Source organism: Drosophila subobscura, chromosome E, assembly GCF_008121235.1.
Source record: "Drosophila subobscura isolate 14011-0131.10 chromosome E, UCBerk_Dsub_1.0, whole genome shotgun sequence".
In the NCBI taxonomy this organism is placed as follows: domain Eukaryota; kingdom Metazoa; phylum Arthropoda; class Insecta; order Diptera; family Drosophilidae; genus Drosophila; species Drosophila subobscura.
Genome location: NC_048531.1, coordinates 14,695,363 through 14,708,937, shown reverse-complemented (window position 1 = coordinate 14,708,937; position 13,575 = coordinate 14,695,363). Strand labels below are relative to the sequence as shown.

At 48.7% G+C, this 13,575-nt stretch overlaps 2 protein-coding genes across 3 annotated transcripts; one reads left to right on the top strand and one right to left on the bottom strand.

Moving 5' to 3' along the window:
* Nucleotides 1-1,011: 1,011 nt before the first annotated feature.
* Nucleotides 1,012-1,841, top strand: LOC117891318. Its single transcript, XM_034796733.1, has 2 exons — nucleotides 1,012-1,475; nucleotides 1,531-1,841. Exons 1-2 carry the CDS (start codon nucleotides 1,376-1,378, stop codon nucleotides 1,824-1,826), a joined length of 396 nt encoding a protein of 131 aa, XP_034652624.1. The 5' UTR covers nucleotides 1,012-1,375; the 3' UTR covers nucleotides 1,827-1,841.
* A 66-nt stretch (nucleotides 1,842-1,907) lies between these two features.
* Nucleotides 1,908-12,425, bottom strand: LOC117891317 (muscarinic acetylcholine receptor DM1). Of its 2 annotated transcripts, none has more exons than XM_034796731.1 (5): nucleotides 11,664-12,425; nucleotides 7,052-8,183; nucleotides 6,805-6,994; nucleotides 6,554-6,741; nucleotides 1,908-5,049 (listed from the first exon to the last, which is right to left on the bottom strand). In XM_034796731.1, exons 2-5 carry the CDS (start codon nucleotides 7,993-7,995, stop codon nucleotides 3,924-3,926), a joined length of 2,448 nt encoding a protein of 815 aa, XP_034652622.1. In that variant the 5' UTR covers nucleotides 7,996-8,183; nucleotides 11,664-12,425; the 3' UTR covers nucleotides 1,908-3,923. The 2 variants fall into 2 exon arrangements, with proteins under 2 accessions (XP_034652622.1, XP_034652623.1); XM_034796732.1 differs by having other exon boundaries at nucleotides 6,605-6,741.
* Nucleotides 12,426-13,575: the final 1,150 nt, after the last annotated feature.

Here is a 13,575-nt window from a genome sequence, read left to right as displayed (position 1 = left end):
TCTATCTATCCATCTGTATGGGGCAGTCTTGGGATTAAGCACACCTCTAACAAAAAGTGTTTTTTCTTCGCCAGACAGACAGACAAAATGCCTTTTGGTATTTAGCCACTTGATGGATGTCCATGTTGAGTATTTTACGTGTAGTATCCATGAGTATTGGGCAATTGATTGATTGACGACATCATCTTATTGACACTTAACCTAATTAAACGTCGCTCATTACTTACTAGCAGAGGTAGCAGCCACACAACGCACCGCACACTCCACCTCCGCACCTGTTACCTGGTGCCTGCCTGCGTATGAGTGCCTTGGGGCGGGGCTGAAGCGGTGCGCTTCCGCTTCGACTGCTGGCACTTTGCATGCGCGATACCCCTGGCCACAAAAGGCGCAACGTGTGGCACATACTAATGCCACGGTGCTGGTGAGTGGCTTAAGTGTGGACGACCTGGGCGGTGGATTGGCACGCGCCTCGGGCTTCCGCGTGCTGCAAGTTCTTGGCTCTCAGTCTTGGTCTTGGCCGAGGCCTACAGCCGGAAGTTGTTAGTGTTTGGGCCATGGGCTATGTATGGTCAAGCGTTGACAATGGCCAAAACCGTTTGAGACAGTAACCAAAGTCCGCTGGTCATAGTTGAGTGGGTCACTAAACTTGCGGCGTGGCATGCCACGGCATACACACATGTATGGCCATGTCGGGGGAAGTTGTGTCTGCCACCGCAATTAGCGTCGATTGTGGTAAGAGCCAGAGTCCAGAGTTGATTGACATTAGTGGTTTAGACTAGGACTAGTGGGCCCTGCCTGTCCCCAGCCTGTCTGTGTTCGTCCTGGCCACAGGCTACACCCACGCCAGGCACATGTGAATATTGATCCTGTCTGTTGCCTGTCCTCGTGCCTGCCCTGTCCCTGTCCCTGTCCCTGGGATTATTATTATTAATGGTCACGCGCGCGGAATTTCTTTTGCATTGCAATTTCTCGATTCTCGCGTCAGTTGCCCGGCCGCTCGCCTGACAAACGGCCGCACACACCTGCCAGTGTCCTGGAACGCGCAAGCACTGCCTACACCAGGTACAGTCTCGCATCGCAGCCCGGAAAAGCTAAAGAAAATCAATACTAATGAGAGCTCATTAAACGAAGTCTTCAGCTGAAGTCTAATGAGTGCGACGGCAGCAGGCGGAAATTGAATGTTGAGTGTAACCAAGCGGATGCAGCAGGAAATCACATTAACTGTGCCACCAGCAGCAGCAGCAGCAGCAGCAGCAGTTGTCGCATCCTTTTGTCATTATCCTTACCTGCGGCTGTGAGAGGTATAAGGGAAGAGAGAGCGACACAAAAACGGAAGTCTTAGCCGTAATGCCTTGCGCCTGAGTGGCTGCCTAGCATGGGCTGTTCCAGTACCAAATCCGCTGCAACCTTAGACGACATTAAAGCACAGCCCGTGTCAGCCGGGTCGCACAGAATGGCCAGCCAAAAGGCATATCGTGAGTGCACAAGCGAGTCCCCAGTTCAGGTCTCACTCTCTCTTCTGTCTCTTAGCTGCCTCGGAGGCCTTTACCATACCGCTGGACAGCGAAGCGCAGCCGGAACTGCCTCTAAACGAGACCTTGAGACAGCCACCAAAGCGCATACAGCAGATAATGCAGGAGGCGGCCCACACGGAGCCGCCCACTCTCGAGGAGCTGCACGACAAGCAGCAGCGGGCGGAGCAGCGACGCCAGGAGTTGCTGCAGCAGAAGCTGGAGACGATCCAAAAGAATACACAAATGTTGCTGCGAGGACACGGAGGCGAAGGAGAGGGTCAAACAGAGGTTCAACCGGAGGAGAGGGAATAATATTTGCCAGCCAGCGCTTGCCGATTTCCACACAGCCTGCAAAATGAAAGATTTGCCAGCCTTTGCCTGCCGTCTGCCGTCTGCTTTTCATTCACATGTTTTATTGTTAGCTTTTAATTCATAGATATATGTATGTATGCATTACTCTCTATATATATATCCATAGTGTATTTTTCCAAACAATTAGATTGTATGCAATTAAACCTTCACTCCACGAAGCGCTCGTCTGCTGTTCCTGATCCTCATACGCGCACTTTTGCTCATCTTTTACTCCCTTTTTGTGTGTTGTATCTATGTTATCTATATGTATGTGTGTGTGTATATATATTAGGTTGGTTTTTTGCTCGATTGGTGTTGCTATATGCTTCATTTTGTGGATGTGCCTTGTGGTTGGTTGTAAATCATGTCTTTTGGGTTTGTAGTTTTGGTTTTTTGTTCACTTGGCTATTTGGTTGCCAGGCGATAAACTCTGTAATTATTACATATCTATAGTTATATATGGTATATAGTATATATATATATGTCGTTTCCGTATCGTATCGTTAGGTATAAATACGCGTTTTGTGCCACAGACGACTACAAATGTTTTGCTTTGATTTCAGCTTCGATTTGACAAATTTGTTTTGGATCCACACACAATAAAAACGGGTTCCGATCCGTGGTACAGTCCGTAGTCCACAGATGGGTGTACCAAGTCCATGTATTGGTTGCTTAGACTGTAGTTAGTAGTTTCTATTTGTTGTATTTCATATGATTTGAATATGCTTGCAATTTTAGTTATTGGAGTTACTTGATTTTTTTGGTGCAGTTCGAAGATACTTCGGAATTTAATGTAATATATAGTACGAGTCGCTGCTCTATGGGGCATGCCGCAGCAAGATATGTTGCTCCAGTCAGCGAGTGGAGGCATCTCTTGATCTGTGTCTATTGCTTTGGGTTTCAATTCGATAAACTCTGGATTTTACGTTACATTTTGTTTTGGTTTTTTTGGTTTTTTTATCAGTTACAAAAAGGTTTTTGTTCCTAGTTTGTTGAACTATGGTGGGTCTCGTTCTTAAAACATACAATTGTAATACATCATAAATAAACGTATTTGGGATATACGCAAATACCTTGCTACTGGTTCAATACAAATTTGTTTGCTTTACATTTAGTGGTTGCCTCTTGCCTAACCCCCCCATTGCTTGCTTTATTTCTATACAAAACTGACTTTCAACCTATCAATAAACGAGCAGAGTACGATCACAATTTACCACCCTCCCCCTCCCCCTCCCACACCAAGCTATAGTTTCCCAAAATTAAGAACTAAGTTGGGAATGCAACCCAATGATGCAACCAGCCCGTATCCGTATCCGTATCCGTTATCCGTATCCGTTTTCGGTAGTTTGAACTTGTTTTAAAGCTTTTTTGGAATGGTTTCCCCACAATTTCCTATACTGTCTCCCATTCAACGTCTAAAGCTTATGCATAGGTTTCATAGTATATATTTTTGCATTGTGTATAATATATAATTTAATATAATAATAATCATATATGTATATGTATTTATGTAATGTACTTTATGTATTGTATGTATTCCAAATCGTAATCCACTATATTTGTATTAAATTCTTTTTGTCCGCCTACCTAAACAGTACCCAACAAAAATGGAAAGCCCAAACCCAATGTAAACCCATCTCTGCCGTGATCAACGCTCAGCTGTTTGGGGATTTGTTTAAGCTAAATATCGAGAGGGTTGCTCGAGTCGAAGGTTGAACATTGGGCACATGTCTTTGGTTGAGTTGCATTCAGGAATACCACGGAAAAGGGAACGGTAAGCAAATGACTGAGCAACCCTCCCGAAGCAGTGGTGTATATATAATATATTTTGTGTATATAATCCAGGGCTAGACATCAAAAAATCAGTACTGCTTGTCAATGGGTTAATAACTAAGCCTATTTTTGGTTTACTTGCCGAAGAGTTCCCCTCCTCCTGCCTGCCTCTTAGCACACAACATTTATTGCAACTGCAAGTAGTTTTTGTTATCCCAACTGAATCTTAGCCTAGTTGTAACTTCCTATAGCAAGTTTCCGGATAGTGTTTGTGGTGTGGGAGATCTAATTGTAGACGCCACGCACCATGCCCTCGCGGTTTCGTGTGTGCCACTTGCAGGTGAGAATGCGGATGTAGGTGCGCCGAAAGGACGCATTGCACAGGGCATAGCACATGGGATTGATGGTGGAGTTGATGTAGCACAACGCGTAGAAAAAGTCCCACAGCTCGGCGGGTATGCAGTGCTCCGAGCAGGTGGTCAGTGGCTTGATCAGCACCAGGATGTTGTACGGTGTCCAGGTGATGATGAAGCTCAGCAGAATGGCGGACAGTGTCTTGGCCGCCTTTGTCTCTTGGCGCTTCTCCTGTGACTTCTTTTTCTTCTTGGCCGCCGCATTGCGGGCATTCATGAGCGCGTGCTGCCCCGCCGCACCACCCGCAGCGCCGGCCCCTGCCTTGCCCAGCTGCTTGGGTATGACCTTGGCATTGAGAAGGCGGGCGTCATGTTGGGCGTGTGACATGCGCCTGCCCAGGGGCAGACTGAACTCGGAGTCTCGTGACGGCAACGGCCTCCGTGTGGCGGCCAGTGTGGGTGGTGGCACCGTGCTGGCTATGGCCGAGGGTGTCGCATCCTCTTGTATCATCTTGATGGAGGGCGCACAATCGCCTTGGCCTCCAGCTGGCACTGCAGTGGCCCCAACAGCGGCTTCTCCTAAGGCTGCTGCTGCTGCTGCTCCTCCTCCTGCCGCTGCCCTGCTTTGTGCCGCATTCGATGAGGCTCCGTCCGAGGGCAGGCGAATGAGTATCGTGTAGACCGAGTCCTGGCTGACGGATCTGGAGTTGATGCGATTGATAACCGGCAACGTGCTGCTGCCATTCCCAGCTGCAGTTGCATTGCCATTGCCGCTGGTCGTTCCGTTTGCCGTGGCCAGGCCTAGGCCCAGGCCCAACCCGATGGCTGTGCCGTTCCCTGTGCTCGCTCCTGCCGCTCCGGCACAGTTATTGCTGCTGTTGTGACTGCTGTTTCCGCTGGCATTCAGCTCCTGCATCTGCGAAATGGAGCTGAGTGGCATGGGGGGACGCGTCAGCGGTGTGGGCGAGACATCCGACAGCAGGATGCTGGGCGGGCGCACACCGCTCGCACTGCCACCCACCGAGTAGTTGTCCCGCATCACGTTCATCGAGGTGCATCTGTGCGGGCGAGAGGGAGGTGGAGAGAGAGAGAGCATATAGGATGATGTGCCATAGGTACACACACACACACAAATGCACATGCACACACACAGGTACACACAGACACACATTCACTGGTCCCTAGAATTCTGTGCGGTGGCTGACAGGCAACAACAAGATGGCTGACAGCAGCAGCAGCTTCATGGATGGGACAACGAATGCATTTGCTCTACTAACTGGCACACACACACATAGATACAGGAAGCTACACACACACACACAGATAGATAGATAGATAGATAGATAGATAGATAGATAGATAGATACTCATGCATGTTTCAGAGTGCGTTGTGGATGGAGGAAACAAGTAGAGCCGGAAATCTGAATCGCAAATCGATTACTCATCGAAACGCTGGGCCACGCATCATTTGAGAGGAGAGTGCGGAACCGCAGAGGGGGGAAATGAGTGGGGGATTCACCCTAATAGACACATGTCCATGCAGATTCCGTCGGACATTTCACTTACAACAATTGTTGCGATGACATTACCCCCAGAAATGGACATTAATTCAATTTGGCTGGGCAACTGCAACTATTTGAGCCAACTTGTGGCACATGGTAAATAGATTTACGGCAGCAGATAGCGCCGAGACTGCTCATAAACATTTATCTATTGGTTTTTAGCTGGATTTCCCTTGCTAAATCTGCACCAAAAATGCCCGCAAACTAAATTCAAATTGTTTGGCGCACAAATTTCCACTGAAAGTTATTCCATTTGGGCATAAAATTAACATAAATTGGAAAACTGCTGTGTGTGTGCATGCAAAGTAATTCAATTTCCACTCGAAAATGAGTTTAATCTTCAAATGAAATTTACTCAAAAATGGTAAATGGAAAATGGGAAATAAATTGTTCAATTAAACAACTAAAAATTCGGGGAAAATCGAAGCTTCGCTCAGGCAAAAGGCAAACACAATTTCAAAAACCAAAAAACACACCAAAGAGGCGTGGCAGTAGTACCCATGGGGCAGGGGCGTTGCAGTACCAATCGGAAGAGCTGCAGTCCTGCCTCTGCCATGTTTCAGAGTTGTTCTTCTGCTTGTGCGAGGACTTTGATGGATTTGTGGCAGTGGCAGTGGCAGTGGCAGGAGCGCGTGGGGTTTGTGGATTAGTGCAGCCTGAAAGCTTTTACCAGCCATGGATGTGGCATGTGGCAGGGCAGAAACTCAGCAAACATCAAAGTGTGAGCAAAGGGAAGGAAGCAAATCGAAATTTATAAAGTGTTCTGTTTCTGTCTCTGTTTATCTTTGTGGGTGGATTGCTGGTGGTGTTGTTGTTGTTGTTGTTGTTGTTGTTGGTGCGCTCTAAGTGCAATTGTTGCACCCACTGGCAGCATTCTGAGGTGCAAGTGCGGTGCGAGCTGTGCTTGAGGTGCTGTGTCGCTTGCACGACAATTGACAATAGACAATAGACTTTAGATTAGATTAGATAGATTGATTTTTGATTGGTTTTGTTGTACTACCTGGAGACGGAGCTTTGTAAAGGAGTTTCAATTGTTACTGGTGTTGCATACCCTAAATCCGACGGCTCCTCCTGCTCGTAGGCAAAGTCATCGGAGTCCTCGCGCCCGGAATGCCACCACGCAATGCACCACTCCTTGACGCTGCCAAGGCAATTGTATGGCTTTTTGATTGTATTTGTGCTTTTGATCTGCAAGAGGAAATGGCAAGAATGAGTCTCAGTTGGGGCAGAGGTGCGGCAGGGTCAACCCACGCTTGACTTGCGCGAATGCATGCCATGGTAGCCGGAATCCAACACCATGTTGGTCATGTAAACACTCTCCGCATCCGCCGAGCTCTCGGAGCGCGGACGTCGCCAGGTGTCGTGCTCATTGCCGCCCAATTGGGCAAAGGCCAGCAGTCCGCCGCCGCCTCCTGTGTGATTTACCACCGTGTTCTCGTCACTGCAAAGGAGTCAAACTTAGCGGGCAAGTAATGGAGTGCTGAAGCGAGAGTCTCACCTGCTATTGGAGCGCTTGCTGGAATCCTTTTTGCCCGCCTGCAAGTTGGGCAAATCCTTCTGCCGCTTCTTCGTCTCACGCCAGATGCGCCAGTAGAGGAAACACATAATCGTGACGGGAAAATAGAAGGCAGCCAGTGCCGTGCCAAAGGTAATGTACTGATTGGTGACAATGAACTGAATGTAGCACTCGTCCTGCGGCACTGTTCGCTTGCCCTCGATGTACGGCCAGCTGTAGATCCAGGGCGGCCACAGCAGCAGGCTGACGCCCCAAGCGGCGCCAATCATCACCGCCGCCCGGTTGGTGGTGCGCTTGGCGCGGTACGTCAGCGGCCGCGTGACACTGAAATAACGATCGAAGCTGATGATCAGCAGGTTCAGCACGGAGGCGTTCGAGGCCAGATAGTCGAGGGCCAGCCAAGTGTCGCAAACAATCGGCCCGAGGGGCCAGTAGCCGAGGATCGTCGTCACCGCAAAAAGCGGCATGGAGATGGCTCCGATGGCAAAATCCGCAATGGCCAGCGAGAAGAGAAAGTAGTTGCTGATCGTCTGCAGCTGTTTGTCGATCTTGAAGGAGATCATCACCATGACATTGCCCGCCACCGTTACCGTGCTCAGAATCGCCGCCACGAAGCCCATGACCACCATCGAGGCGAGCGAGTACCGTGGACCCTTTGTCTCAAAGACCATCGTGCCGTTCGTGTCATTCCCGTACGGATACTGATCGTACAGGCCGCTGGCTGCCGTTGTTGTCAGATTCTCGAGCAGCGCCGTCAGCAGCGTGGTGCCCGTGGACGACAGATGCGCCGGACTATTGGTCGTCGTTGTGGTTGTGGTCGTCGTCGTCGATGTGGTCGTTGTGCTCGTAGTTACGGTTTTAAACAGCGGCTCAAGTATGCTGGGCGGGCCATGGGCGGCCAGGGCCAGGCTCATCACTGGCTCCATGGCAAATGCGTTTCCTCCTTACTCTTTTCTTTAAGCTTCTCTCTCTGACACTCTCTATCGCTCTCTCGCTCTCTGTTGCGCTCGTTCGCTGTGTGTCCTTGTGCTCTGCGCTTCAGTTTTCAGCTTTCATCCTTTGCTTATCCTTTTGGCTGCACCCACGCAAGGCGTTGGCCATTTTTCCACTGGCCCTGCAAGCAATAAAAATAAGTGTAAGCAGCGAAACGACGAGGGGATTACCCTAAGTTGGGAATGCTCCACGAGAATGCCAGCAAAAGTTGCTTTAAATTTGTTTGTTTGAGAGGAATTTGTGCAGTTTTTGGGTTGGAGCTGGCAGCACAATCCCTATAATAATACTTCCAAGTTCCCACTTGCTTTCTAGGGTATCACAATTTCCTTACGCCCTTCCTCTTTTGCAGCCATTGGACATAAAACAAGGAGATAGTAAAAGGCGAGAATTATGAGGAGCTGTCCAAAGCGCAGGCCTTTGATATATCCCATCTCCACCGAGCACGAGGGGCTGGGGGACGGGGCTGTGGGGCTGTGGGGCTGTGGGGCTGAAGGAGCCGCAATAATATATTTACAATGCCAGGGGCCTGACTCGCTTTGTCCTTGCTGCAAAATGACATTTTCTGTATGATTTGTTTTAATGAAAATGTATATGCAAAATGTAAATGAAAGCTGCCTCCCCCGTGGACACGCCCAGGACATTTGTTGTGTGTGCTGCCTGCCTGCCTGCCTGCCTGCCTGCCTGCCGGATATTATTGTAAGCATGGAGCCCAATGCTGAGAGCCACATGCAACAGTCGAGCAAAGAAGTTGGCTCTTGGCTGCCTGTCGTCCCGTGTGTTCCGTGTGCCAAATGCCAGGCAGGCTCCCTCTCCATTCGACGCCTCGACACTCGACACTTTGGCACGGAAATGTTCGAGGCGGCTTCCTCTGACACTTTTCAAAACTATTGATGTTGTCACTGAGACTGGGCTCTCTATATACATATGTGTATTCTCCCCCACATGCATGGATCGTCATGTCCTGTTCATTTGGCAGCCATTGTGTGTGAGTTTGAGTTCGATTTGGAAAGTTTTTTATTGAAAATAAGTTACGCATATGCCGGGTGTCGGTGCCAGTGGCAGTGGCAGTGCCAACCGATTGATAGACACTGATAGATACGTTATGAAGTGGCATGCCATGGCATGGCATGAATAGAAGCCAAGTCCAATGATTGACTGACATTCAATGGCTGCCAGCAGCTTATTTCCTTCATTGTCTGCTCTACGATATCGATTACACTCGGGGGGTAGGGTGGAGTGTCCCCACACAAAAGGGTCACAAACGAATAATTTTCCCCAATTGAAATTGAACATTTTCGGGGATTATCTGCAAGGTCAGAATGGATACCAAAGAGCCAACACATTGGCAGGCCAAACGTTTCAATTAGCCAATTCGAAAAGAGTTTCACTCGATTTCCTTTTGGATAATTGGAAATCTATTTTGGTTAGTTGAAAGTCAAATGTTTGTGTTACTTTTTACTCAATTGAACTTTTGTGGAGATTAATTCATGTAGAGTGTGATTGGCTTTTGGTTGGATTGACTCTCACTGTAGAATTAATTGGCAAACTCAAATCGATGTCCAATTAAATGCAGCGCTGCCCAATAAATCAATCAAAAATCTGGTTATTTATCTCAGAGAAACCACAAACACACACACATCCACTTCAGCCCATCCAGTGGGAGGAGGACTGCCACTTCCACTCACACTCTGACACATGCGTATAAATCAATTGGGGAAAACAAGCTAACGGCAAAGTGGGCAAAACCAATGGGGCGCCACAAATTGAGCCGCCATATCGCATTGACAAAACCAGAAATAACAACGTGCTTGCTGCTGCTGCGGCTGCTGCTGCTGCTGCTGAACGGCAGAACATTTGCAAAGAAATGAAAAACAAAATCTCAGGACTCCGACTCGTGCTGTTATGAGGGATTTGAATCCTGGCATGGTTAACCTCTCCACACAAAGTAGTTTCACCGGCTAAGTCCAAGCCTGAGTACGTGTTTTGGCCCTGGCCACGTCAGCTTATGTTAACCCAGGCCGCAGACAATTGGCAGTAACTGTACGGGTCGGGCAGGGCAACTGCCTGGCTGCTTGTCTTCCTTGCGGGCACATTCAAATTTGTCAGGCGACCGCTCCCTTTTGGCAAATAATCGAATTCAGCGTCTGGTTGCCCTGCCTCGCTTTTTGCTTGCCATAAAAAAAGGATTTATGGATTTATTATCAAATGCGCTGGGCTAATGGCATAAACAAACATGCCCAAGAGGGGGGAAAGACACACACACACACACACACGCGTGTATGTACTCGTGGAGAGCGTGAGAGAGATCTGAGCAACCTGCGGCCCGCGAGGATTTGTTTTGCCATTTATTAAGCTATTTTTACGACACAACCGAGAGGCTGGCAGCACGCGGCATGCGGCAGGATGAAGTAAATACAGTAGGCAACCGCTAATCAAATCAAATCAAAATGGTAGAACATTAATCAGCGAAAGTGTCTGCCAGAAATGCCTATGAATGCCTGCTCCGAATGAAGAGCATTTAATGATGGCTAACAACCAATTAGAAGTCTTGTCTTAAGTCTTCTGTGACACTCCACAATCAAATTTAATCCTGTCTATTAATAGTGCGACTCTCAGAAACTGAAAATCCACTTCAATGGAAGTTCTTCAATTAACAGATTTCAAATTGTAAAATTTCACTTTTAGACAAAAGATTAAATCGGTGCCGGGCTTTGCGCTGACAACATTTCTACGAATATTCTGCAAAGAGCTTAAACAATAAGCTCCCCATGAATTTCCTGGCTTTCCTGCCAATTCGAGATGTATTGCTTTTTAAATGTTTTCCGGTAAGTCGTTTCCCATAGTTTTTGCATACAATTTTTAGCCATTTTTAATTGGCCAACTCGTTCGTTCTTATTTTTCTCTTAGCATTAAGCGACTTTCCACTGTCGCTCGTGAGTGTTTCATCAGCAGACGGACGCCTTTTATTTGTTCGTTGTGGCGGACTGGGGGGCAGGGCATATTCGGCAGCTCGCTACATTTTATGCGGGCGCTGGGGCTCACCTACTTTCACCCACTCACACACATACACACACATCTAAAGGATGTACATACGCACCACACCCGCAGAGCAGAAAGCGTTTTTCGTAAGGAAAAGCTGGGAAAACTAGCTGCATACTTTTGTGCGTGTTGTATGCTGTGTGACCCGGGCCTCCTCCTCTGGCTTATGTTAATTTTTGCGCGAGTTTAATTGCTTGCCACATGGCTAAGATGCTGCTAGCTCACAGCCTGCATGGACCGGGTCGTGGCAGGACACTCTGCTCTGTTCTGCTCTGCTCTGCTCTGCTCTCTTGTTTGCGGAAATTAAATTGCTGGACTGGCTTTCACCTTATGCTTGGGCTACCCGCTAAGCATATTGCCCCAGGAGAGGAGGGAGGGCTGTGGGAGAGGGCAGTGGGTGGGTGGCCGAACCGCGCCCCACCGACCTACTCGCACAAAGTTTAATCAAAACGAGAGCACTGGAAACGGCGTTGGCTCTACGCTGCCGCTGCCGATGCCGATGCCCGTGCGAGCATCGTCACTTACACAAACACAAACACACACACACACCGCTCTGACTTACATGCGCTGCTGCCGCAGCTCCTCTCTCTCTCTCTCGCTTGCTGTCTCTCTGTCTCTCCGTGCTTGTGGATGAAAGCGTCCTGCTGTTGTTGTTGGTGTTGCTCTATGTCTCGCTCGCTCTCGCTCTCTGTCTCCCTCTCTAGCTCTCTTTCCTTCTTATTGCTTATTTCGCACGCTCAGCAGCATCGCTGTTGATTTTGGCCATTTGCCGCTCCCAAAAGTATGGTTTGTAATTTTTTGTATTGTGCGCGCACATCTTTGCTTGTTTCGGCTGATTCTGCTTCTACTTCTGCTGCTGCTGCTGCTGCTGCTGCTGCTGCTGCTGCCGGCCCCACTCTATTACAAAGAGGGTCGTGTGGCGGCGGGGGCTTTTTGCCAATTTTATTATACACAATGCTAGCTGCGACGTCGGCGCCAGCGTCGCCGTCAGCGTCTACGCTTTGACGCTTTGCGTGCCCAAAGTTTCCACATTTAACATTGTAATCAAGTTTATTATTTTTTCTCCTCTCGCACTCTCGATACAACTAATGACACGCCAGACCCAACGCCACTTACGGCCACTGCAAAAACTGTTTGCTCTTCTTTTTTATTTGTATTTTACTATTAAATATTTTGCTAATTTCATTTAACAATTTGCTGTTTGAAATTTCACTAAAGCCATGTAATAAAAAACTTTTGTTTGACGTTCTTTGCACGCGTCCGCTGCGGGGGACGACGACTCCCAGTTGCGGGAGAGAGAACTTTTTGAAGCGCACGTTTCCAAATCTCGTCCGGGACTGAAGCTGAAAATTTCAAGCATATACCTTAACGGTATATCGCACGAGATGAGAGCAAAGCAGAGCAGAGCAGCGCTGCAGCGAAGCAAGCGAGAGAGCACGGAGCACACACGAGTGCCAGATCCGGAGCCGATGGCCACTCGGCTCGGCTTTCTTTGTGCTGGAATTTGTGTTTGTTGGGGCACATGGGAGCATCCTCTGCCGACACCCTCGCACAAAGGACGCGCCTCGGCTAATGCGTGGGTGGTAAAAGCGGAAAAATGCGAGACTCCCTCCACGACACTGCGTCTGTGTGTGTATGTGGCACGTGTGTGTGATTGGGTTAGTGCTGCCAAGCTGCAGCCGGAGCCAAAAACCCTGCTGGCTGAGCAGCATCGAGAAATGGATGAATATGAATGAAACCGCCGCAACAGTCCGTCCAAAGCAGCGGGACGGGTGTTACCGGGGGGGTTGACTGGGAGAGGGCACGGGCACACACGAGCCCCACGGGCATTCCTCAAGCACGCTTCGCCATCTTTGTAGCTCTTCTCGTTGCCTGTTTGTGCTCTTCATCAGCAGAAGAACCAGCCGCAGTAGCAGCAGCAGCAGCAGCAGGAGCAGCGCAGCTGGTGTAGCTGTAGTCCACTGGCTGCCTCTTCAATGGGACTCTGGGGCGAATGGGGCATGCGAACAAGTGCGGCAGGTTAGTGTGAGTGTGTGTGAAGTGGGCATGCTGGAAAAGCGCATTCTCACATTTCAATTAAATAATACCACGAGATCTTGCAGCTGTTCTTCACCCTGAAATCCTTCGATTCGGTTGGGCGTAGGGGCTAACTCGGGGTAGTGTATCTAATGATAGACAAGACAACTTTTAATAAACCCAACAAGGAGTTCACAAAGTCTTCCTTAATGCAGAGCAGAAGGGTATATATGATACGTGGAGCTGTATGTGACAGACAGGGGGTCTGAAGATTTTCCTAGATCAACTACAAGGATTATGTGTTTCAAAATTCGAAACATTTCCATGTCCAAGTGACTTCCCATTCAGTTTATAATTAGAGTATGTAGCGATGATGCGTTGAGTTCAGTTGAGCCCTTGGGCAATTACTTGGGGGTCCCTCAAGTGCCTTGGCCGTATTAATAGCAACTCATGTTGCG

Bases quoted from the DNA above. Each gene is read 5' to 3' on its own strand.
- LOC117891318 (XM_034796733.1), top strand. From the start codon at position 1,376: ATGGGCTGTTCCAGTACCAAATCCGCTGCAACCTTAGACGACATTAAA. The intron at 1,476-1,530 runs GTGAGTGCACAA...TCTGTCTCTTAG, and splicing joins GGCCAGCCAAAAGGCATATC to CTGCCTCGGAGGCCTTTACC.
- LOC117891317 (XM_034796731.1), bottom strand. From the start codon at position 7,995: ATGGAGCCAGTGATGAGCCTGGCCCTGGCCGCCCATGGCCCGCCCAGC. The intron at 6,995-7,051 runs GTGAGACTCTCG...ACTCCTTTGCAG, and splicing joins AGCAAGCGCTCCAATAGCAG to TGACGAGAACACGGTGGTAA. The intron at 6,742-6,804 runs GTGGGTTGACCC...TTCCTCTTGCAG, and splicing joins TGCATTCGCGCAAGTCAAGC to ATCAAAAGCACAAATACAAT.